Source organism: Nicotiana tabacum, chromosome 19 (assembly GCF_000715075.1).
Source record: "Nicotiana tabacum cultivar K326 chromosome 19, ASM71507v2, whole genome shotgun sequence".
Lineage (NCBI taxonomy): Eukaryota > Viridiplantae > Streptophyta > Magnoliopsida > Solanales > Solanaceae > Nicotiana > Nicotiana tabacum.
In genome coordinates, this window is record NC_134098.1 from 120,923,217 (window position 1) to 120,949,102 (window position 25,886).

The following is a 25,886-nucleotide window of genomic DNA, read 5'->3' on the forward strand; positions in this document are numbered from 1 at the left end:
TTCGTATAATGGAGACCGAAGAAGCAGCGGGTCCGGGCAGAACTCTATGAAAAATGAAAGGAGAAGCGACAGAGGTCATAGCAACCGAGGACTCATGAGCAAAAATAGCTTTGATAGGCCCATCGGGCCTAAAGAAGCACCGAGGTTATCGGAATACAATTTTAATATCGATGTTGCCGCCATTGTATCAGCTATCGGACGCATCAAAGATACCAAATGGCCTCGACCTCTATAATCTGATCCAACCCAAAGGGATCCTAACCAGATGTGTAAATATCACAGCACTCACGGCCACAGAACGGAGGATTGCCGATAGTTGAGAGAGGAAGTAGCCCGACTATACGATAACAAGAATCTTCGAGAATTCATGAGTGACCGAGCCAAGAATCATTTGAGGAATAAGGATTCTAACAAAAAGACCGAACAAGAAGAACCTCAACACGTCATTAGCATGATCATTGGTGGGGTCGATATCCTTCAGGGGCCGATGTTGAAACACACCAAAGTATCCATCACAAGAGAGAAACGGACTCGAGATTACATACCGGAAGGAGCCTTGTCTTACAATAATGAGGATGCGAAAGGAATCGTGCATCCTCACAATAATGCACTGGTAATATCTGTACTCATAAATAAATCCCGAGTTAAACATGTGTTAATTGACCCAGGTAGCTCCGCCAATATCATCTGATCGAGGGTCGTGGAGCAACTCGGTCTACAAGACCAAATCGTGCTTGCAGTCCGAGTTATAAACAGATTCAACATGGCATATGAAACCACTAAGGATAAGATAACGTTACCAGTAAACACCGCGGGGACTATCCAGGAAATTAAATTTTATATGATCGAAGGAGACATGAGGTACAACACTTTATTCGGAAGGCCATGGATCCACAACATGAGGGCAGTGTCTTTGACATTGCACCAGGCACTGAAATTCCCAACACCTTGCGGAGTCAAAACGGTCTATGGTGAACAACCGGCTGCCAAGGAAATATTCGCGGTCGAGGAGGTGATACCGGCACCTACAATCTTAGCATTGAAGGATCCGAACCAGAGAGTAAAAAACGAGGCCAAATAGCAATCACTGATACCAGCCTCGATAAATTCGGACAAATGAGGGGAAGGCGAGGATGATGATTACGGGGTTCCCAGATCTTTTATAGCCGCTAATAATTCCGACGCCGCAAAATCGACAGTCGAGGAGCTGGAACAAGTCATATTGAGAGAACACTTGGCCGATCGAAAGGTATACCTGGGCACAGGGTTAAGCTTCGAGCTTAGGAAAAAAACTCATTCAATTTCTTATAACTAATGAAGATTGTTTCGCTTGGTCCTATCTTGATATGACAGGGATCCCACCAGAGATAATCACTCGCAGGCTAAGCATGGATCCGAAATTCCATCCGGTCAAACAAAAGATGAGGCCCTGGTCCGAGGTCAAACATGCTTTCATCAAGGACGAGGTATCTAAACTCCTTAAAATAGGGTCTATTCGGGAAGTTAAATACCCGAATTGGTTAGCAAATGTAGTGGTAGTCTCTAAAAAAAGGAACAATTTAAGAATGTGTGTAGACTATAAGGATTTCAACAAGGCGTGTCCAAAGGAATATTTTCCTCTGCCCAACATAGATCGCATGATCGATGCCATGGCCGGCCACGAGATCCTCAGTTTTTTCGATGCCTATTTCGGGTACAACCAAATACGGATGGACCCGTATGATCAGGAAAAAACCTCCCTCATCATAAAGTACGACACGTACTGCTATAACGTGATGCCATTTAGATTAAAAAACACAGGTGCCACTTATCAACGCTTACTAAACCGGATGTTCGAGGAAAAAATAGGAAAATCAATGGAAGTTTACATTAACGACATTTTGGTTAAGTCCCTGCGAGCAGAGGACCATTTGAAACATTTGCAGGAAACCTTCAGTATATTGAAGCAATACAATATGAAGTTGAACCCGGAAAAATGTGTGTTTGGAGTTGGGTCGGGTAAATTCCTCGGATTCATGGTATCCAACCGGGGAATCGAGATCAACCCCGACAAAATCAAAGCCATCGAAGATATCATGATCGTGGACAACGTGAAGGCCGTGCAAAGACTAATCGGACACATTGCCGCCCTAGGACGATTCATTTCGAGGTCGTCCGATAAGAGTCATTGATTCTTCACACTATTGAAGAAGAAGAATAACTTCTCATGGACCCCGGAATGTCAAAGAGCTTTGGAGGAACTCAAACAGTACTTATCGAGCCCACCGCTGCTTCACACACTGAAGGCAGATGAATAACTATACTTGTACTTGGCAGTTTCAGAGATAGCGGTAAGTGGAGTCCTGGTCCGGGAAGAGAAAGGTACGTAATTTCCAATTTACTATATCAGTAGGACCATAGGTGAGGCCGAAACTAGGTACCCTCACCTAGAAAAACTGACGCTTGCTTTGCTAAGCACTTCTAGGAAGCTAAAACCATACTTCTAGTGTCACCCCATATGTGTCGTAACTACTTACCCATTAAGGAACGTTATGTATAAGCCCAAGCTCTCGGGCCGGTTGGCCAAATGGGGCGTGGAAATAAGTGGGTCCGATATTCGTACCGCCATTAAGTCTCAAATCTAGGCAGACTTTGTGGCCGACTTTACGCCGACCCTAATACCCAAGGTCAAAAGAGAGTTATTAATTAACTCAGCGACCTCCTCGGGAATCTGAACCCTCTTTACGAACGACACCTCAAACACAAAAGGGTACGTACTTGGCATCGTATTGAAGCCACCAACATGCAATGTAGTTAGACAACCTATCAAGACTGTGAAATTGACTAACAATGAGGCCGAATATGAGGCCATGATTGCAGGCCTTGAACTAGCCAAAATCTTGGGGGGAAAAGTGATCAAAGCCAAGTGCGACTCCTTCCTTGTGGTAAACCAAGTTAATGGAACATTCGAGGTCAGAGAAGAATGAATGCAAAGATACTTGGACAAGTTGCAGGTAACATTACATCAGTTCAAAGAATGGACTTTGCAACACATACCTCGGGAACAAAACAGTGAAGTTGATGCCCTCGCTAACTTAGGGTCATCGATCGAAGACGACGAGTTCAATTTGGGGGCAGTCGTACAACTTATGAGATTGGTGGTGGAAGAAGGCCATGCCGAGATCAACTCAACGAGCCTAACTTGGGACTGGAGAAATAAATATATAGAATATCTTAGGACTAGGAAACTGCCCTCGGATCCAAAAGAATCGAGGGTCCTGCGTACAAAGGAAGCCCAATTTAGCCTGTCCGAAGACATAACCCTGTTCAGAATAGCATTCGATGGCCCACTTGCAATATGTCTAGGGCCAGGAGATACTGCGTACATTTTGAGGGAAATCCACGAAGGTACCTGTGGAAATCATTTGGGCGTCAAATCGTTGGTTCCAAAAATAATCATAGCCGGTTATTACTGGATCGATATGGAAAAAGATGCGAAGGAGTTCGTACGAAAATGTGATGAATGTCAAAGACACGCTCCGATGATTCATCAGCCCCGGGAGCTACTGCATTCGGTTTTGTCACCATGGTCGTTCATGAAGTGGGGAATGGATATTGTTGGGGCCCTTCCATGGGCTCCTAGTAAGGCTCAATTCATGTTATTTATGACTGACTATTTTTCTAAGCGGGTGAAAGCCCAGGCATATGAAAAGGTCAGTGAGAAAAAAGTCATCGACTTCATTTGGGATCATATCATATGTTGATTCGGAATGCCGGCCGAGATCATATGCGACAACGAAAAACAGTTCATCGGCAGCAAGGTAAGCAAGTTTCTCGAGGATTATAAGATCAAAAGGATCCTATCAACACCCTACTACCCTAGTGGGAACGGGCAAGCAGAATCAACCAACAAAACCATACTCCAAAACCTCAGAAAGAGGTTAATTGACGCCAAAGGAAGATGGAAGGAAATCCTGCCTGAAGTCTTATGGGCATACCGAACGACCTCGAAGTCCAGTACTGGGGCCACCCCGTTCTCACTGGTCTATGGCACCGAATCTCTAAATACCGGTTGAAGTCGGAGAACCAAGTCTCAGGTTCCGATATGAAACCAAGGAATCAAACGATGAGGCTATGAACGCAAGCCTAAATCTACTAGATGAAAGGCGCGAAACAGCCCTTGTCCGGTTGGCCGCACAAAAGCAGTGGATCGAAAGGTATTACAATTGATGGGCCAACCTTCGACATTTCAATATCGGGGATTTGGTACTAAGAAAGGTTACACTAAACCCCCGAAACCCAAATGAAGGGAAGTTGGGTCCAAACTGGGAAGACCCTTATTAGATTATTGAGATCACCGGTAAAGGATCATACAAACTCGGTACGATGAACGGTGAGCAACTACCGAACAACTGGAACATAGCTCACTTGAAGCGATACTATTGCTAAGGTACGATCCCATTCATTTCCCTTTATTTATTTACATTTCGAACTAACACTTGCCGGGAATCATCGAGGAATGATACAATGTTTAGGTCTGAAAGCACTCATTGCACTCTTTCTTTCTTGAACCGGTTTTGTCCCAAATGGGTTTTTCGGTAATGGTTTTAATGAGGCAACAAGTAAATTGTGCAAACTTAGAATTGAAGGCCGGTTATGAACCAGTATCGAAGACACAACAATATTCGAGACCTATCTTCGATAGGCCCCGAACACTGGGGGGGGGGGGATCACCCTCGATTAACGACTTTAGCAAGGAAGGAAACTTTATGATTGAATGGCCACGACTCGATCAATAGGATTTACTGTAAGGGCCAAACGGTCACATGAACCATGCCCGCATAGACTACTCGAGCCCTGGCATAATACTTGTACATATATGTAACTATCACGCACAAGAATAAAAGTTTCTACCTTGCGGATAAATATCTTGTCCTTTAAGAATTTCTCTTTTTTCTTTTAAGTAATTTCTTACATTCGATCCCCTAAAGGTATCGAGCCTAAGGGCTGCCATTATTCTGGTTCAAACGATCACTCCCAATAGGAGGCTGCCGTCCAAAAATAAACTCGGACGACTCAGATTATCGAAGCCTGGGGGCACAAAGCCTATTTGGTGTTGCCCGAATTAAAAGTCTAAGGCCATTCCGGGATATCGAAACCCGAGAGAACAAAGCCTATTTGGCATTGCCCGAATTAAAAGGCTACGACCATTCCGAGATATTGAAACTCAGGGCACGAAGCTTATTTGGCATTTCCCGAACTCCAAAAAGCTACGGCTAACCCCGTTCGGGGATTGTTATATAAGGCAAGTCCGGATAACTCGAGGTGATAAACCCATAGGGCAACACTCAAACTAAAAGGCTACGACTATATTAAAATGGCTCAGAGACGTCCAAAACCCGTAACAAAAAGTACCATTGGCAAATTATAAATCTAAGGACTTATAAGTACTTTGGGTAAAATTTCCGGTCATATTGGATTCCCACGATGCCTTAGAAAAAATAAAATCAAAGGCAAAACCTGTTCGAAACTCCGAACATGGCTATTTAATGCTAAGGCGTTTGAATCTCTGCAAAACATAAAAAGAAAGGCAAAGGAAAAATTCGAGAATTATAAAAAATAAATAGAAAATTTGTATTTATGAAGTATAATCTTTACAAAGGCCAAACAACCTTGACAAAAAGTACTAAATACAAAAAGAAAAGAAACAAAATCAAATAGAGGCACTTAAGCAGCATGATCTTGGCTGGAGCCCACCTCATTCCACCCTCGTACCTTCTTGAGTCCTCGAAATCGTCCTCCTCAGGATAGTCCAGCTTCCTGGCCTCGGCTTCGAGCACCTTGGCATTTGTTATCTCAGCCGATAAATCAAAATTCCGAGCGTGAATTTCCTCGAGGGCCTCCCTTCGGGATTGCCACTTCATATGCTCAACTATGCTTTTTGCATAGTTCTGAGCCGCCTCGGCATCGGCCTTGTAATGGGCCACCATTATATCAGCTTCGGCTTTGACCACAACAACCTCTAACTTGGCTGTTTTAAGCTCATTGGCCAGACTTTCTCGATCTGAGATAGCCGAACCTAACCGGGATTGGAGCTACTCAACCTTTTTAGTCTGAAATTTGGCCCTCTCCATTTTCGTTCTAAACTAGATTTCAGTCGAAGTTAGTTGTGCCCGAGCAACCTCTTTTTCTGAGGCCAGGTGATCCATTCTGCCTCTCCATTCATCGGTCTCAGCTTTGACTATATCCATTTTAGCTCAGAGCTGGTCAATCTGATTGAGTTTTTTATGGACCTGCGGATTTTGACCATCCGTCACCGAATCAAATTCATTGTCACTAACCTCAAAAACTTTTACCTGCTCGACCAAATCAGCATGTTCCTTCCTAGCAACTTCCAGCTCGGCACGGAGGTTCTTAACCTTCCCCTCGAACTGCTCGCTAAGAAGTTTAAAGGCGTCTCACTTCTCAGTAAGCTCTCGAATTTCAGCTTCGAGTTATTTTAGATCGTCCCGGTACCTTAAAAAGGTCTCGTGATGAAGCACCGAGGCCTACGAGTATGAAGAGAAACACTAAGTTATCTACGAAATAATCTAACTATAAATCAAAAATTCACTTAGGAAAGCATGAAGTTACCCAATTCAATGCCTATTGTGCTTCGTTGAAAAGGCATGGTGCATCCACCTCGTTCATTTTGGCTTGATCATCCTCAGTCACCAGACACCAAAGATAATTGGCCACTCCTAGGGACGGAGAGGACTCGGGCATCCTTCAGAAGGAAGTTAACAATGGATCGCTTCCGATCGGGATTAGCACTTGGGGCAGGGAATCAATCGACCAATTTCGGGCTTGAGGAAGGACCGCTTGCTTCAGAGGGTGAGATCTTCCTCGGTATGTTTAAATCGCCAAATCCGGTAGCGTCCTCCGTGGCCGCCAAATCCATGCCGTCGAAAAAACCGCGGAAGGGGTCATTCGCTCTATGGACCCCCTTGATGTGGCATTCTTTTGCACCTTGGGCTTTGTTGAACATCGACTCTGTGAACGAGGGAGACTCGGCAATATCTATCGGGCTAAGTGCTTCCTGGGGGGCTTTGCCCGCATCCCGGGAAGCTTCAGTTCCTGCCTCTTCCTCGGCCTCCCCGATTTGATGAAGATCGGCTTCGCCTCCCTCTAGTTTGGAGGCCTTTTACCCTTCGAGCTGCGGCGGCACGCTGGTCACCAGATCGAAGGCTTCCCCCCCTCCCCGGACTCATCCCTCAATCGATAGAGTGAGTCCGGAGATAGTGCTCGAGCACTGGTGCTTTCCTTGGGTTTACGCGCTAATATTTTCCTTGGCTTCTTTTTCTCAGAGCTCGTAGAACTCGGAGCCCTTTTTATTTTCTTCTCTTTATCCTGCCTCGGGGCAGATGATTTGTTGAGGATATTCATCATCGGATGGAGGCCTCATTGCGACATCTTTTGATAAACCTGCCAAAGGAAATAATACGAGTAAGAAGGAAAATCAAATGCCACTTAAGGAATATCTCACCATGGGAACGGGACTCCCATCGGCCCTTCGAAAGCCTGTGCGACAATCTCTCAGAATAGGGCCTTTGTGTTGTAATGCCCTCGACCCATTCCTTAAGTCGAGGATCCGGCGTCCGAGCGATAGTTTCACCACCACAAAATATCGATGAAAAGGGAGGAAAAGAAAGAGCGTTGAACAAAATCTTGAAAGCAAGATTATACTTACGTGTTATGTTCCACTTCTTGGAAAATGGCATATGCTCGACTGGGATCAAATCCGAGGTCTCCACTCGGACAAAGTGGCCTAACTAGCCTCAATCTCGATCTTTGTCGATGCTCGAGAACGGGGACTTACTGGCCCTATGGGAAAGCTTGATTAGTCCCTCTCGATGAAGTCGGGGACTATATAAGCGCATGAGATGGTCGAGGGTAAAGGGATACCCCTCGATCTTGTTTACGAAAAAACGGAGGAGAATTACTATCCTCCAAAAAGAAGGGTGAATTTGACCAAGGGTCACCTCGTACCTCTTACAGAAGGCAATAATGACCGGGTCCAAGGGACCCAGCGTGAAGGGATAAGTTTACACACTTAAAAATCCCTCCATGTGGGTAGTGATGGCTTCCTCAGGCTTGGGGACTATTACACATTTATTAGCCTAGTTGCAATCTTTCTTGACCTCGGAGAGGGCATCCTCGGTGATCGAGCAAATATATCGCGAGACCGCTCACACCGACCCGGTACCGAGGACAAATTCTCAATCTTAAAATCAGCACCGGTCGGGCACCCCCGGGGATGAACATTTTCAGAGGAGGTTTCGGTGACGATTCCTCGGTAGTAGCAGATGAAATATTTTCCTCAACAGCCGGTCGTGAGGCAGAGGGAGTTTCTTTTTGGGGAACAAATTTTGAAGTCTTCGCCATTTCTTTGATAAATGAAGAAAAGAGAGGGAGTAAAAAGATTAAGCTTGATGGTTTGGGATAAAAACAGAGCTGAAGTTCTTATAAAAGGATTTTAGAATAGCAGAAATTTAATGCTTGAAAGTGTTGAAATTTCTAAAGGTACGAGGTCAGAAGGTTTGAAAGTAAAGTTTGAATGAGCTAATGAGGGGGTATTTTTAGCTTCCCAGCGACTGTTCACATCTGGGAATGGCCGACCGGCAATTGACGAGATGTTTCGACTGTTTTGTCATTTTTGTCACAAAATATCGAAGTTAGGATCGGAAGTTCATGTCGTTTCTCATCATCTACTCTCTGAAAAATGAGGGGACTATCTGTATACGGTCCAAATCGAGCTTGCCTACGACTTAGTAGATTAGGTTTGGAACATGGTAACCAAGGAATGAAGATCGATCTCGAGTCCAACCGAGCTAGCACCCGAGGTCGGAACACCTGTCTTCGACTAGCGGTGAGTCTAGTGTCGGCCTTAGCCTCGAACGAGCTCGGAGAGACATTGTTGAGATAACTAACAGAAGACCGAAATATCCATGACCGGTCGGATATTGCGGCGAAAATCTCGGCATGTATCAATAAGGAACCGACAATCAGCAAATCAAGAGATTTTTTTACCTTTTATAGAATTGTACCTAAAGTAGGACTCCTCTACTATATAAAGGGGGTCTGATAATTCATTGAACACACTATAACTCGCATCCCAAAGCAATATATTGTTAGTTTTAGTTCTTATTATTCTGACAAGTGAGGCTTGCTCAGTTGGTAAAGCACCTCCACCTACGACCGTTAGGTCCTGGGTTCGAGTCACGGTGGAGAGGAAGTGTGAAAACACTATAGATCCTCCTAATTTGGGAAAAGAAAAAAAAGTTCTTACTATTCTCTTGTTATTCTGTTCTGATATCGATAAAAGCACTTCTGGCTCGAGGGCGGCTAACCTTCTAAGGCTAAGATTGTTCAACTTATGTGGTTTGCATTTACTTTCCCATTGTTTACAATCAGATTTATCATTTTGTATCAAGTTAGATCACGTATCCTTAAAACCACGTACAAATTTAATTGTTATCCGATTTTGAGGTTAAACCATAGCTCTATGACGAAACAGTTGAAATTGATGGGAAAACGCTTGGTCCACACTAAATTATATTTACTTTTTGGTGGGTGAAAACATAGGTTCAACAATTTTGATTCGATATATTATAACACCATAGAAGTAATTATATCAACTTTCGAAAAAGGTGTCATAGTCTTGTTTCAGTAAAAAATGCATATCAAATGTACATTATTATATATTTTTTTGAATAATAAATATTCATCTTTTAGTCTCATAAAATATAAAAAGAATTGATCTTCGTTATTGGTTTCAAGTTTCAATGAGCACTCAAAAAATTATGAATGAATTTTTTGATCAATAATAGGAACCACAATTTGGACCTCACCACTTTTAATTCGTTTAAGTTTTGAAGAACAAAATTATCATATTTATATTTATATACTAGTGAGAAGTAATAAATATAAAAAATCAGTGTTACGCGAAGTTATTTTATTTATCTAATACATATTTGGTGTTTATTAATTAGAGATTGAAGTTACTAGTAGATTATCGAGATGCACACAAATTCAATCAAGTATCTTGATAGCTAAAAAGTGTATATACATCAAATTAATGAAATTGGTTAGGAGAGCAAAATGTAATGTTACTGTTTGACAAAAAAAATGTAACTTTCGGCCAAAACAACAACAACAAGAAGTCAACAACAACCCAATGAAATTTCATTAGTGGGGTTTGGGGAGAGTATTGTGTACGCAGACCTTACCCCTATCCCGAAGAGGTAGAGATGTTGTTTCCGAAAGACCCTCGGCTCGTTTCGGCCAAAATATTTGTATTTATATAATGATCGGTTAAACTATGTGGCTGACATTAAATAGATCCGGTGGTGGATTGATAACATGCATTAAATATTCTGAAAAGCATGAGCAACAATAGAGAAATAACTAACAATAAATAACAATAAATGACATTTAAGTAAATAAGAGAAGTGATTCACCCAATAAATGATGAACTAGATAATTGTTCCTCTCGTGACAATGATGAGTGACAGATAAATCCTAGAATGTTCGAGTTATTCTAGGATTTGATAGAAAAGTATGGACTAATATGAACAAGAATCTTGATGAAAATGTGATGTTTGTATTTTTACAAGAGAAAGAATCTTTTATCAAAAGTATGCTCTTATCAAATGAATGTTGCATGCCCTCATTCATGGTCTTTTTTCCTGTTTATATGGGACATACCCCTAACAAATTCTAATAGTACAAGTGTAGAGAATATTCATTAGAATATTTTCTTTGATATCATATTATACAAACTAGTTGTTACAACTCTTTCTGTGGTGCTCGACCTCGACCATTATTAACACCTCGATCACGAATCTCGTTGTTTTCTGATCGACGCCGACTAACTCTAATCTCAATGTTACCTTACACTAAATATTATGGGGCAGATTTCGACTAATACAGTTACAAATTTAAATTCAATATATGTGATGAGAACAATATTTTGTTTTTATATTGTCGGTTCGTTTTGGAGGGGGTTTTGATTCAGCGCCCACACGTGACGAGGGTACAGGCGGGCATTTTGCAGGCCTAGGCTTTTGCTTTGCTTTGTCGTGGCAATTTGGTTGTTTGGCAATAACTACAGGGGTAAATCAGGAAATACGTGGCTTTCGTTAGACCACTATCAGATGCGGACAAACCGCTAAAATAGAAAAAAACACTCGCCCGCCAGGCAATATCCGAAAAGCTGTCTTTTTGTTCAGGTTTAATTATAATTGCCCCTTGAACTTTTCTTTTCTGAAATTCATGGCCCGATAAATTTTAAATATGACAAGAACAGCATACGTTTTCTTTTCCTCGTAGTGTTGACTGTTGGGGGAATTTTGTGTTGCATTCACAATAGTATGACGAATATTTTAATGTACGACATAAGGTTGCCATTGTAGAAGTTCAAACATATATACCCTGCATTCATACTATATCTGTTAACCGGGTCGGACTGATCCGTTTACAATCCGGTTCAGTCCGGGTCAGCCCGGTACTATAGCGTGGGGGGCGGTCTGAGACGGATCAGGCGAGGAGCGGGTTTCAAACGAACAGTTTTTTGATATTGGTGCACCGGAACCCACTAAGCCCGTTAACGGGTTTTTATCGGGCTACAACCCGGTTCAACCCGTTATCCGTTACATTTTTTTTTTGGACCAACTGAAACTCCTGATATTGACACTTGTATTTCTGATCTACACAAATATTTAGAAACATTATATAATTATTATGCTAACATTGTTGATGCTTCTTCTGCTGTAGATGCAAATATTCCTTCAAGTTCAGTTTCAACATCTGGGACCAGTGCTTTGGATGATAATGATGGTGTTGAAGATTATTTGATTTGGTCTATAATAAGGGAGCATCAACAAACCAGTAGCAGGAATATTGATGAACTTCAATTCTACTTGCAAAAGTCAGCAGAGCCCCGCACAAAGGAATTTCTACCACTGGGTTGGTGGATGAGCAACTCAAATCAATTTTCTGTTCTTTCGGCCATGGCTCGAGACGTGCTAAATGTGCCGATTTCAACAGTCGCATCAGAGAGTGCATTTAGCCAAGCAAGGCAGCAACTAAGAGACACTACTAGAAATCCGGTAAAAACCAACCAAAAAAAGGCCAACGTTGGTCAGTAACGGCCAAAAATCGACCAAAACGCGACCATTTACGTGTGGACGGTATTTTTGTGGTCGGTAAGGCATACCGACCAAAGTTGGTCGGAAATTACCAACCAAAGTTGGTCGGAAATTACCGACCAACTTTGGTCGGTCAAATAAATTATGTAATAAAAAGATTCACCATTTGGGAATCGAACCGGAGTCTGTACTGTGGCAGGATACTTTTCTACCACTAGACCATTGGTACATTTTATTTTAAGACTGTCTTTTATTTGATTTATACTCTTTAATTGTATTTTCGCACGAAAATAACCGACCAAAGTTGGTCGCTTTTATTAAAAAGTAAAATTATCGACCAAAGTTGGTCAGTTTTTTTAAATGACCGGCCGAATTAACCGATCAATTTTCGTCGATTTTTTTAATATTAATTTTTATTTATTTTAATTGAAAAACCGATCAAAGTTGGTCGGTTTCTTGAAAAATAAATTTCGCGGGACTCAAAAATAGTTTCCCGCATTTTTGCACTAAAGAAAACCGACCAAAGTTGGTCGGTTTCGTAAAAAAAAAATATTTTGAAAAAGCGACCAACTTTGATCGATTTTTTGACCGACCAAAATTGGTCGGTCGACCTTAGTCGGTTTTTGCCGAATTTCTAGTAGTGAGATACCCGTCATTCATTGGGCAGCAACGCTTTGAAAATTCTAGTGTGCTTCAGAGATTGGATAAGATCAGAACGACGAAATCAAGGGCGTGACGAGGTAGATGAAGCGGAGGACCAAGAAATTAGAGATATAATGGTTTATGGTTCTGATTCAACCAATGTCGGAAACCAAGAACCTCATGTTGACATGGATGAACTTACAAAAATGATGCAAAGCATGTGATGTACTATTTTTTTTTCTTTTTTTATAATTGTTGTAAACTTTTAATTTATAAGTTCAAAAATAACAAAATCAAAAAAGAACTTGCAACTTAATTTGAAGTATTATATATTAATCAATAAAAATATCAAATGAAAGTCTTCGGAGCTTGATCCTTACATATTGCCTATTGGTCTTATTAAATAATTTTTTGTAGCCACTTACTTTTAAATTTTAATTTTAAATTTGTAAAATTCAAATTTCAAATTTTAAATTTAAAACTTTAAACTTCAAAGTTCAATTCTAAGCCTTAAAAATTTACAAACACTTAAGTATCAATAACATTGAATAAGAAAAATAAAATTTACTTTAAAAAAAAATTGCACAGCCCGGTAGGCCCGAACCCGGACGGACAAAAAAAAAACTCGAAAAAGTACAGCCCGGTAACAGCCCGAAACATTAAACAAATGGGCTGGGTTTTTTTGTGTACAACCCGTCCCAGCCCCGCCCGTTAAACACCTATAATTCATACTCAAAAGACTTTTTCTTTGGTACATATAAGGAGAGAAGGGATTGGGCCAAAAGGATTTCAATTAAACCAAACATTATTATAAGAAATCTTAAAGGCCTAAGTAGCAATAATATACAACAACAATAACAAACACAATATAATCTCATAAATAGAGTTTGGGGAGGGTAATGTGTATGCATACCTTACCCATACTTTGAGAAGATAAAAAAGTTGTTTCCGATAGACCTCGACTCAAGAAAAGATGAAAAAGAAGAATCAATAACAACAAGTAGTAACACCAAGATAACAAAATAAAGAAGTGAAATACCTAATAGGTAGTGATAGAAATCAGAAAATTAGCAATGTTATAAGTCACCCAAAAATGAGAACATTTCCTACCTATAGTTACCTATTGGCCAATGGCCACTACCACTTGATCTATATGATCATTTATATGTAGACATGAGGACGAAAATAGGACGAAAAATATTACTATATATATTACATTTTTTCATATATATAGTTAATAGTTTGTATTTTGGTAGTTAACATCAACTTATGTATTATGGTAGTTAACATCAAACTTATACTTGGAACTTGACTTTTGTTTTATAATTAGGGGACCCGTATATCATTTTATTTTAAAATTAAAAGTGAAGACCCCTTCTCCTTCCTGAAAAGAAAAGGCGAAAATATTGAAAGAAGAAGAACATTATTCATTTGGAGAAATATAATGTTATTTGTATTGAATGAATAGCTAGAAGCAGTTAATTTGCTAGTGTCTGTTTTATTAATTAAAGAACCGCCTCTTAATAATAAAAGAAATTAACCTTAAATTTTAGCTTATAATCAATATAAGTATGTAGCCAAATTTACTATTACTAAATCACTAATTTTGGCATTATCTCTAAACACACTACTCACGAGCACCATTTTATCCTAATCCTATTTAAAAGACAAGGTTTAATATTAATTAAAACCAATAACCTTTTTAATCTACTTTTAACTAATGCCATCAGACAAAGAGGCAGTTAATATCCAAACTCCAAAATTGGATTAGTATCCCAAGGGAGTAGCTTGAAAATATAAAACTTATCAATATAATGTTCTATCTGAATTGAATTCAAAGATTCTAACCACTTGTCTTTGTTTAGAATCACAATCAAATTATGAATAGACTATAGTTAACTATTAGAAGAGTTGATAAAATAAACTTGGGCAAAAAAGCAAAACAATTCCATCATTGTACATCATATATACAAGAAGACCAAATTACAAACTAGCTAGTTTCTTGTTTCCATCTTGTGACAGCAAGAAACTCCAAACCCTCCCCCCCCCCCACCCCCACCCCCACCCCCACCCAGAACTCTCTCTCTCCTCCCTATCTTTCTATCTCTTTCTTTAATTACCAGAAATCAGGGAGAATTTTCTGGTTCTTGTCGTTCTCTCTTAAACAGCTCTCTAAATCCTAAGTTTTGTTAGTTTCCAATTATCTCAAGATATAAAAGCTAGGAGCCAAAGAACAAAAAAAAGTCCAAATAGAGCCTCATTGATCAAACAGAAGCTAACTGAACAAACTGGAAAAAGTTGTTTTCTTGAAAAGAAGAGATCAAGACAAACATAAAGATTTCCACCCAAAAAGATCTCTTTTTCAGCCTTTTTTCAATGTCAAACATTTCTTCTGGGAATAGTAGTACTGCAGGTGCAGAAGAAGAATATGAAGAGCAAGATCAGCAGCAAACTTCTAACGTGTTGCCCTCTAGTGTTCACCAAGAGCAAGATCTTCCTAATAAGAAGAGAAGGAAATTACCTGGAAATCCTGGTAAATTTTATTATCAGCTCATTTTTTCACCTTGTGTTGTAGTTTTACTACGTTTTTCTCTTCTTCTTCGATAGTGGTTTTCAAGTTTTTAATTACTAGTAATTTGTTTCTGATGATGGTTTGATCTAACAGTTTTTCATATTAGTTCTGTGTTACAAAGTAGCTACTAGTACTAGTTATTAGTATAACTTATATAGTAACTGGATCACTCTCTAATAAATACGTAGTAGTACTATAGTTTATTATGAGGCTCAAGTGTAATTTTTAGATTAAAACAGGTAATTAATCAGCTCAATTTATATGAGGTTGGAGTAGAACTTATAGATTAAAACAAGTTAATTAGATGTTTGATAACTTCAATATGGCCGGGTAAGAAGATTCGATTTGTTTGACGACAGACATTCATGCATAAAGGATTTTGGATTTTACAAATTTTGTTTTGGGATGTTGGGAGCAGAGGAAGGTATAATAATAATAATAATAATAATAATAATAATAATAATAATATGGTGGAGGTGGAGTATTTGTTTAAATATAAAAATGGGAGTTAGGGAAATTGGAAAGTGATAAGTATATGTAGGTAGTTGAAGGGTTCAATACGTCAATTATTGGTTGGGGGAATTCAATAATTGGAGTAAACTGTTGCATGCTGCCTTGGACTGGCATAATCATATAGTGTATAATTCTCCTTTTCTTTTTGTTTTTTACTGTTTGAAAGGAATTCTCTATATATTTCCTGTGCATGCATGGATTGTCATGTCTGCATCTTCTCTCTCTGTTTCCTTTTCCTTAAACGTTTGAAAGTTTCTAAAAGATGGAGAAAGGTTGCTCTATAAAACAATAAATTATTTATCAAGATAATGATATTGTATAGGTAAAATGGCCTCCGGGCCACTTAAACTTACATCCGTTTTTCAACCCGGCAAAGGAACTTATGCATTTCTCATTTGAACACTTCAACTTATTCATTTGCATATTTTTAAACCTCTTTGACCGTTGACCATAATTACATGACAGCAATGTAACTGACGTGGCAAAATGTGTGCTAATCACGCTTGTGAAGCGCGTGTATACAATGAATATGAGAGAAAAACAAATGCTAAAATTACAAATAATAAATAAAATGAAGTAAAAGCAAAAAATAAAATTAAAAAAAAATAAGAAAAAAGTCCCCCCCCTTTTTCTGTCATCTGCCCCTCATAACACCATTTTCAACCATATAAAGCACATCTTTTCTATAACAAACAGATCGCAGGGGGAGACGGGCGAAATACAGATGCCGACGGATTCGAAATTGAGGAAAGAAGTATAGGGGTTGGTCGGAATAGCCATGTTGGGGATCTTTTTATTTTTTTATGGGTAGAGAAGGTTTGAAATTTACCCAATCGCATAAATCACTCAGGCGAGCTTGCTGGTGCCAGTATAACTTCGAATAGTGGCTCATCCAATTTCAAGGGATTCGGGACCTGTCTCAGAAGGGAATATAACAAGAAAATTGATCTTTTGTTGAATGAGAAGGAACCAGAGGGCTAACAACACTTCGCAGAAATTTTCGGCGAAATATAATCGGAATTGTGATATCGGCGATAATAAAACTGAAGAAGAATGGTGGGAATTGATAGGAATACTCGTGCAAGGCCTTCGTCACTCCTATTAAAGATTTTTCACTATTTTTTGTAATTGATTTGGGAGTTTTAGAGTAGAGGAAGGAGGTGTTTATGGTGGAAGGTTCTAGTGGCCACCCGAGGAAGAAGAAACAAAAAAACATTCCCAGAAATTTTAATAAAATTGTTAAATAAAGTTTAGGACCCACAAATTAAACGTGTCAAACAATATATTCGAACAACGTGATGTGTCAATTATGTCTAAGTGATTGAGGCACACAATCAGTTTGGGGTGCTTATTTTTTATGTTTTTATCAAGTTTCGATATTCAAATGGGAAACACGTAAATTCTTTTACCGGGTTGAAAAATGGGTACAAGTTTAAGTGGTTCGGATGACATTTTGCCTATTGTATATAAATTAAGATGAATGTACAATCTTTTATAAGTAGGTAATACTACTGCCTAGTCATCCTAAAAAAGTACTGGTGCTTACTTCGTTTGTAATAATGGGGATTAGATTGACCTCCTAGTTTATACCGGCATGGACTTTCAATTTCTCAAAACGGTCCTTATCATATATAAATCACTTGCTCCATCTAACACTTAAATATTATTGGTAAAATTATACAATATAGTCTGTTCTAGAAAATAATATATTTTTTTATATATTAATGTATAATATACATATTTTTTTATATATTGACTAGCAAATATAATTGTTTTTTGTCGACCGGTGTGTAACTTGCCCAATAATATTAGTGTATATATAAAACTCAAAGTTTGTTTGACATATATATGCAGATCCTAGTTCTGAAGTAATTGCCTTATCACCAAAGACCCTAATGGCAACAAACAGGTTCATATGTGAAGTATGCAACAAAGGCTTCCAAAGGGAACAAAACCTTCAACTACACAGGAGAGGACACAATCTGCCGTGGAAGCTAAAGCAAAAAACAAGCAGTGATGAGATAAAGAAACGGCGAGTGTATATTTGCCCTGAACCAACGTGTATCCACCATAATCCTGCTCGTGCACTTGGAGATCTGACGGGGATTAAGAAACATTATTCGCGTAAACATGGTGAAAAGAAATGGAAATGTGACAAGTGCTCTAAAAAGTATGCAGTGCAATCTGACTGGAAAGCCCATTCCAAAACGTGTGGCACTAAAGAGTACAAATGTGACTGTGGTACCATCTTCTCCAGGTTAATTATTTTTTCTTAGTCACAATCTTATCTAAAAACTTAAAATTTTCAGAAAAAATGTATAGATTTATTTGCTTAGTTGTATCTTCAACATGCATTTGCACACGTGGGACTGTGAGCTAAGAGACGTGAAAATTCTTTAGTATAATGTGCGACACTAAGACTAAATCTTAAGATCTTTGTTTGTTCGATATCATATTAAAATATGTGACCATATTAGATAAAAACTTGAACTAATTAAAAAGTGTAGCTAATATTTCAGTTTTAGCATCTAGAAAAGATGGATCCCTTGACTATCTACCTTACTTTCAAATGTCATTCGACACTTCATTAGGTACTTCTTTTATATATTAATATTATAGTACGACAAATAGTAAGAATTGGGATGTTTGTACTAAACAATACAAATTTTTTCAGTCTCCAAAATGACCAATACCATTTGGAACCAAGTTCATGAGAATTACTTTTAATTTGATGTTTGTTTGACTTCAGGAGATTTAAAACATGTCTTAAACAATTGGATCTGATAACAATAGCGATTAAACTACTGATTCAGGTCTGCAATCAGAAGATAAAAACAATAGAATGAATAAGTTTCATAGGTTAGTATTTTCTTTGGTCATCACTGCAAGAAATAATTGACTTCTGAATGTTTGTGGCTACACTATAATTTAGGGCCGTCCAAAACTAAACATATTTAGGTAATACCATCACTCTCATGCACATTTTTTAATTCCTTTGTTCATTGCTTGAGATTGACTTAATTAATGACCTATTTTATTATCTTATGCAGGAGGGATAGCTTTGTTACTCACAGAGCCTTTTGTGATGCCTTAACTGAAGAAAACAACAAAGTAAACCAAAGTATAGCTTCAACCACAGGACCTAGCCATACCCAAGTTTCTGAACTCATGTCCAATAGCATGTTGAACTTACCAGAAATCAGAAATTCAAACATGAAAGTTCCATTAAAACCTTCACCACACAAACTCAATATTCAAACACCTACAGGACCCTTATTAAACATGGCAGGAAGCATGTTTACTAGTCCAAGAAACTTAACTTCTTCCTCTTTTTCTGGTTTTCAGCTGAGCAAAAATTCGTCGAATATGTCATCATCAGCAACAGCTTTGTTACAACAAGCAGCTCAAATGGGAGCAACTGTGAGCAGTAGCATCAACTCTAGTCCAATAATGGTACAAAAAGGGTACCCTTCTCTGTTTCAAAGTGATCATGATCATCAAACACAAATAGGGAGCTCTGTGCATGGATTTTTTGGGTCTGTGTCACAAAATGGAACTCAAGAAACGTTGATTTCAGAACTATTGAATTCGAATAGGAGTACTACTGGTGATCATCATCAGATGACTTCAAGAATGCAAAATCAGGGGTGGTATAATGGTTTATTTAATGAAACAAAGATTAATGGAGAGAGTGGGAATGATAGCTTGACACTTGATTTTCTTGGGATAGGGGGAATGAGACAAAGGAATTCCCATGAAATGCATCAGCAGCAACAAGAAATGAGTTTCGAACAGCAAAAAGAAATGAGCTCCATGTGGGATGATTGAGAGAATTCCCAAAAGTTGGAAATCTTTCGGGAAGGAAATTCATTAGCAGCATTTGATTAAGTAATTCTCTACTATTGTAAAGCCACATTAGATAGTTTTATTAAGTGCTATCTTAAATGCATTTTGAAAGTATGTGACGTTGTACAGTTTGGTCTTAAGCAAAAAGAAAATAAATAAAGTTAGGGGCTTTAAACAGGGTTGAAGTAGAGAGTTGATTGAAATATTGTCATTTATACTAAGAATTAAAACTGTTCAGGGGTATATGGGTGATTTTGTCCGAAACTAGGATATTCCAGGATTATAATTTTAAGAATTAAACTAGAGTTATAATTTGGCTAACTTATCTCACCTTTTATATGAATTAGTTTCTATGTACGTGCGTTGCACATAGATTTTTAGTTTTTAGTTAATTATTTATATAAAATATAGTAAATATAGTTTTAAAAAAATTTAGACGAATTTAAAAGGATATCCTTCATGTCGCAAACGCTAAATTCTAAAGATATACAAAATATGTTTAACTTGACAACAAATATGTGTAGCAAAAGATTATTTGGTGTTATAGTATTTTAAATATTCTTCCTGGTAATAGTTCTAATTGGTATTATCTTTTACCGAGTCAAATCTAAAAAATATTTTTCTTTCACCAGGAAACTTCGCAATCATCATCTAATTTAATTGATCTATATATTTATTTCTGCTAGCTAAAATAGCTCTTTCAGTCATCTATTATTTTTATAACTAACTTTTTCCTATTAATCACCAAGTGTATCTTTACAAAACCATAACATAGCTAAATCTCAGCTAGCTATCCAAACAAAACGAAAAAACTCTGAAACACCTACTAACAACCAAAATTTTTAAAACATAAAATGCTGAAGTATAGTTTTTATCCCAGGTCCAACTCGAATAGTGCATGTGTTCCTTTGTAATAAGTTCCCAGCTCCTACTCCTTTCCTCGTAGATTATTTGATTCCTCTCCATCCAAATTGCATGGACACATTCTGCAAATATCATCTAAATAGTTGAGCATATTGAGATCTTCCCTTGTAACACCTGATAGCCCATGTGAGGTATTGTTGCCATGTTGCAGCAGTCACATGGTCTTTTTGCAACCATTATAGAACTCTTGCCCATAGACTCTTTGCAAACATACAGTTTACAAATATGTGGTCTTTGGATTCATCATGGGCTTGCCACAGGATATAGGTTGGATTAACAGGTAGTGCCCATTTTATCACCTTGTCAGTTGTCAATAATTTACCTTGAAAATGTAGCCACATGGTAAATTTGGCCTTAGGTTGAGCATCATTTTTGAATACCAAGCACTTCCATAGGACTCTTGGACAGTCGGGTAATAGTTACAAGTAAATGTTTCTCATCATATTCTGCTTCTATAAAGGTGAACATTGAACTTGTTCTAGTGCACTTCTAGCTCCTATAATCTATCTAACCATCCATGATGCTTGTTGAGGCATAATGATCTCATTCAGTTGTTTGCCTTTGATGTATTAAGTATGGATCCATCTGATCCATAGTTTATCCTCTTTGTAAGCTAAATCCCGGCAGGTCTTGGCAATAACAACTTATTTTAAAGTTGTAGATTAATCAGATTCAAACCACTCATGGACTTAAGAGTACAAATTTTATCCCAAGCTACTAATATTCCTTTTGTAATCATATTAGTCCTATACCACATATAGCTCCTACAGCATGAGTCTATTTGCGTCAAGACCTTAACATGTAGCTTCAATTCTTTTCTTTAAGTCAGAGTCAACTTTTTGTAACTTGACAATTTGTTGTTGATCAAGATTTAGTTCGGGATCATCTAGTTCCGGATCAAGTTAGGTGTATCATATTTTTTTTACACTCCTGCTCGCATTCTTTAAGAATAATTAATGCTTTTCATCATGTATTCTAATTAATTATTAGATGAGCTGTCATGTATTCTTCTAAATTTGTCTAATATGTTTCCCACAACTTTATAACATCAATTGAATTGTAATGCACCAATATAGTTGCAAATATATTTCGGAAGAACATTCTCACCTAAGCATTATGAAATGCTACTATCCGATTCTAGTAATCATATTTTTTTTTGTAACTTTTTTATTATTTTAAAACTATCTTCCATTAATAGTAAAAAAGTATTTGAATGAAAAGGGAACTCTGACATAGTTCATCAGTAATAAGTTAAATTTTTTTTTAAAAATTGAGTACAAATATTTAATGTGCCTGACTAAGGGGATTTGCAGTCATACCCTATATTTGTGCTACCTTTTATCCTGTACCCTATTTTTAAAATTATTGATTTGGTACCCGGTTGACAAAACATCCGTAATAATATGACCATTATACCCCTGACAAAACATATAAAAGATGCATCACGCAAAAATCACTTTACGGTTCTCCTCCATCACTCCGTCCCTCCTCAGATCTTCTCTCGCATCTGCCATAATTACGAAACCAGAAAGTTGAACCAGATTCAAATTCCAAATTCAAAATTACAAAATACATTGTAAGTATTGCAAATCATCTTCAGAATTCAAATTAGTTTTTGAAGTTTTAATTCAATCAAACCATATATTTTAATCACACTTGCATGAAGTTATAGAATAAATTTATTTCTGGATACTGTTAAATGTAGGACACATAGGCATTCAACATTTTTGTCATGAGGACAAACATGCTGAAGTTTTTGGTTTGTTTGCTAGAACATGATACTAAACAAGCTGAGTTTTTACATAATTTGCTAAACCTTCATAACAAAACGCTGAAATCTTTGTCTTGCAGTATAAACAAGTTGAAGTTTTTTAGTTCATTTGCTAATACTTCAGCACGAAAATATGCTGAAGTTTTGTCTTGGATTCAATAGTTTTGTCATGAGATTTTTCCGAAACTTCAGCAGAAGATGCTGAAGTTGTTTAGTTCATTTGTAAAAATTTCAAGACAAACCTGCTGAAGTTTTCCTCCTGCACTATGTAATTTTCTAGTGAATCTAACTAGCTGAGTTTTTATATAATTTGCTAAACCTTCACACCAAAACGTTGAAGTCTTTGTCTTGCAGTATAAACACGCTGAAGTTTTTAGTTCATTTGCTAATACTTCAGTACTAAAATATGCTGAAGTTTTGTCTTGGATTCAATAGTTTTGTCATGAGCTTTTTCCGAAATTTCAGCAGAAGATGCTGAAGTTATTTAGTTCATTTGTAAAAATTTCAAGACAAACCTGCTGAAATTTTCCTCCTGCACTATGTAATTTCCTAGTGAATTTAACTAGCTGAGTTTTTATATAATTTGCTAAACCTTCACACCAAAACGCTGAAGTCTTTGTCTTGCAGTATAAACAAGCTGAAGTTTTTTAGTTCATTTGCTAATATTTCAGCATTAAATATGTTGAAGTTTTGTCCTAGATTCAATAGTTTTGTCATGAGCTTTTTCAGAAACTTCAGCAGAAGATGCCGAAGTTATTTAGTTCATTTGTAAAAATTTCATGACAAACCTACTGAAATTTTCCTCCTGCACTATGTAATTTCTTAGTGAATTTAACTAGCTGAGTTTTTACATAATTTGCTAAACCTTCATACCAAAACGCTGAAGTCTTTGTCTTGCAGTATAAACAAGCTGAAGTTTTTTAGTTCATTTGCTAATACTTCAGCATTAAATATGTTGAAGTTTTGTCCTAGATTCAATAGTTTTGTCATGAGCTTTTTCAGAAATTTCAGCAGAAGATGCCGAAGTTGTTTAGTTCATTTGTAAAAACTTCAGGACAAACCTGTTGAAGTTTTCCTCCTACACTATGTAATTATCTCCTGCATGCTGAAGTTAAATTTAGTTCATGCTTAAGTTTTGTCATGTATTAAACAACTTTTTCATAAGCTTTTTTTTTTCAAAAACTTTAATATAAACAAGATGAAGTATTCTAGTACATTTGCTAAAACTTTAGCTTAAACGTGCTTAAGTTTTTCTCCTGCAATATGTAATTTTCTAATGAATTTTTTATGAACTTCACATTTAAATTCTTTTGTTCAGTTTCCTAATACTTGACACTAAACATGCTTTTGCGGGATGAGTTCGATTTGCCTTGTTATTACTTTCAATGGGAGGTGGACTTTTGATTTTAAATACTTGGATCATGATACAAAACTTGTTCTGCTTAATAAACAAGTATCATTCAATACTTTCCAAAAGAAAATTAGTGAAGTTACATGTAACGACCCGACCGATCCTTTTGAACATTTGCAATCCGCTCGGTTGTTTGAGAGCATGAGTAGCTCCGTATGATGTACTTTGACTTATGTGAATCATCGGTTTTGGTTTGCAGGTATTTCGGAATCGAATTGGAAAAATGAATTTCATTGTTGAAGCTTTAAATTTGGAGAGTTGACCAAGTTTGATGTTTTAGTATTTGACCTCGGATTGGAATTCAGATGGTTTCATTAGTTTCGATAGGTGATTTTGGAGTTAGGAGCGCGTCCGGAATGTGATTTGGAGGTCCGTAGTGGAATTAGGCTTGAATTGGCAAAAGTTGAAATTTCGGCTATTTCGGTCGGCAGTGAAAAATTTGATATTGGGGTCAGAATGAAATTATGAAAGTTGGAGTAGGTTCATAGTATCATTTGTGATGTGTGTGCAAAATTTGAGGTCATTCGAACGTGGTTTGATTGATTTTGGCATCGGTTGTCGAATTTGTAAGTTTAGAAGTTCTTAGGCTTGAATCCGAGGGTAATTTGGTGTTTTGATGTTGTTTTGAGTGATTCGAAGGTTCGACTAAGTTTGTATGGTTTTTTAGGATTGGTTGGTATGTTTGGTTGAGGTCCCGGGGGCCTCGGATGTGTTTCGGGATGAGTTTTGAGCGAATCCGGGCATTTACGAAACTCAGGTATGGTTCTGGTGCTTGGAATTTCGCGAACCGTAGCAGAATTTCGCGGACCGTGCTTGGAAGTTCTGCAGATTCGCTGGTCTGACTTCGGAAGCCTATATCTTTTGATCTACAAGGAATTTTGAGATGATTAGCCCTTCGTGTCTAGTTTCCAGAAAGGTAAAAAAGTCATCATTTGGACATCTGTAGAGAAAGTTATGGCCAAAATACTAAATCCTAGCAGTGCAGCCACCAAAAATGCGGCCGCGCTTGGAATTTCGCTGACCGCGAAATTTGAGTTCAGAGGATGTACTATATATCCGAGGTTTGGGTTATTATTTTATTTTTGGACTTTGGGAGCTCGGTTGGAGACAATGTTTCGTGAGTTTTTCAAGAAATTCATCGGGGTAAGTGATTCTAACTCGAATTTGGTTAATATATATGAATATATCAATGATTTCATCATGTGATTAGTACTTTGAGGTGCGAATTTGGGGAAGATTGTAGAAACTTCATAAAATAAATTTTTGGGATTTGAATGTCGATTCGAAGTCGGATTTGAGTGAAACTAGTATGGTTGGACTCGTGAGTGAATGGGTGTTCGTAATTTGTAACTTTTACCCGATTCCGAGATGTGGGCCCCGAGCCCGGGTTTGAGCCAATTTCGGGTTTTGGGCTAATTTGATCGTTTTTCTTGTGGAATTCATTCCATTAGCATATATTGATGGTATTGTACTGATTGTGAATAGATTCAGAGCATTGGGAGGCCGAGTTGAGAGGCAAGAGCATTTCAGGGTAGAGATTTGATCGGTTTGAGGTAAGTAACGATTGTAAATCTAGTCCTGAGGGTATGAAACCCCGAATTTTGTATCATTCTACTATTTTGAGGTGACGCACATGCTAGGTGACGGACGTGTGGGCGTGCACTGTTGGGGATTGTGACTTGGTCCATCCCGTAGCAACTGTAAAGTTGCATATTTTGTTGAAACTATATGATGCTTATATATTTTAGAAAGAGTTTCTGTAAATTGGGTCGAATGCCATGTTTTGGGCCTTGTGCCAGTGCTGTGTGGACCCTTAGGGGCCTTTTCTTACTATCCTTTCATTGTTTTCAATTGAAAATCTATACTCAGTCATGGTTATACCTGTTTACTATATAACTCAATTTTTATTACTCAGTTTTGATGCATAAATGTTGTTTTGGGTTGAATACCCTGTTTTTACTGAAATGCACGAGTGGCTTGAGAGGTTTATGTCTGAGTGAAGCCGAGGGCCTGATCTGTGAGGATATTTATGGGATTGGG

The 25,886-nt window shown here is 37.9% G+C and overlaps 1 protein-coding gene across 1 annotated transcript; it reads left to right on the forward strand.

Annotated features, from left to right (window-relative positions):
* The first annotated feature begins 14,872 nt into the window (after positions 1-14,872).
* LOC107832611 (protein indeterminate-domain 7) lies at positions 14,873-19,925 on the forward strand. Its single transcript, XM_016660471.2, has 3 exons — positions 14,873-15,342; positions 17,749-18,151; positions 18,945-19,925. Exons 1-3 carry the CDS (start codon positions 15,186-15,188, stop codon positions 19,720-19,722), a joined length of 1,338 nt encoding a protein of 445 aa, XP_016515957.1. The 5' UTR covers positions 14,873-15,185; the 3' UTR covers positions 19,723-19,925.
* Positions 19,926-25,886: the final 5,961 nt, after the last annotated feature.

Excerpts from the sequence above, each read along its gene's own strand:
- LOC107832611 (XM_016660471.2), top strand. The coding sequence starts at position 15,186 with ATGTCAAACATTTCTTCTGGGAATAGTAGTACTGCAGGTGCAGAAGAA. Across the intron at positions 15,343-17,748 it reads GAAATTACCTGGAAATCCTG|ATCCTAGTTCTGAAGTAATT; the intron begins GTAAATTTTATT and ends ATATATATGCAG. Across the intron at positions 18,152-18,944 it reads TGTGGTACCATCTTCTCCAG|GAGGGATAGCTTTGTTACTC; the intron begins GTTAATTATTTT and ends TATCTTATGCAG.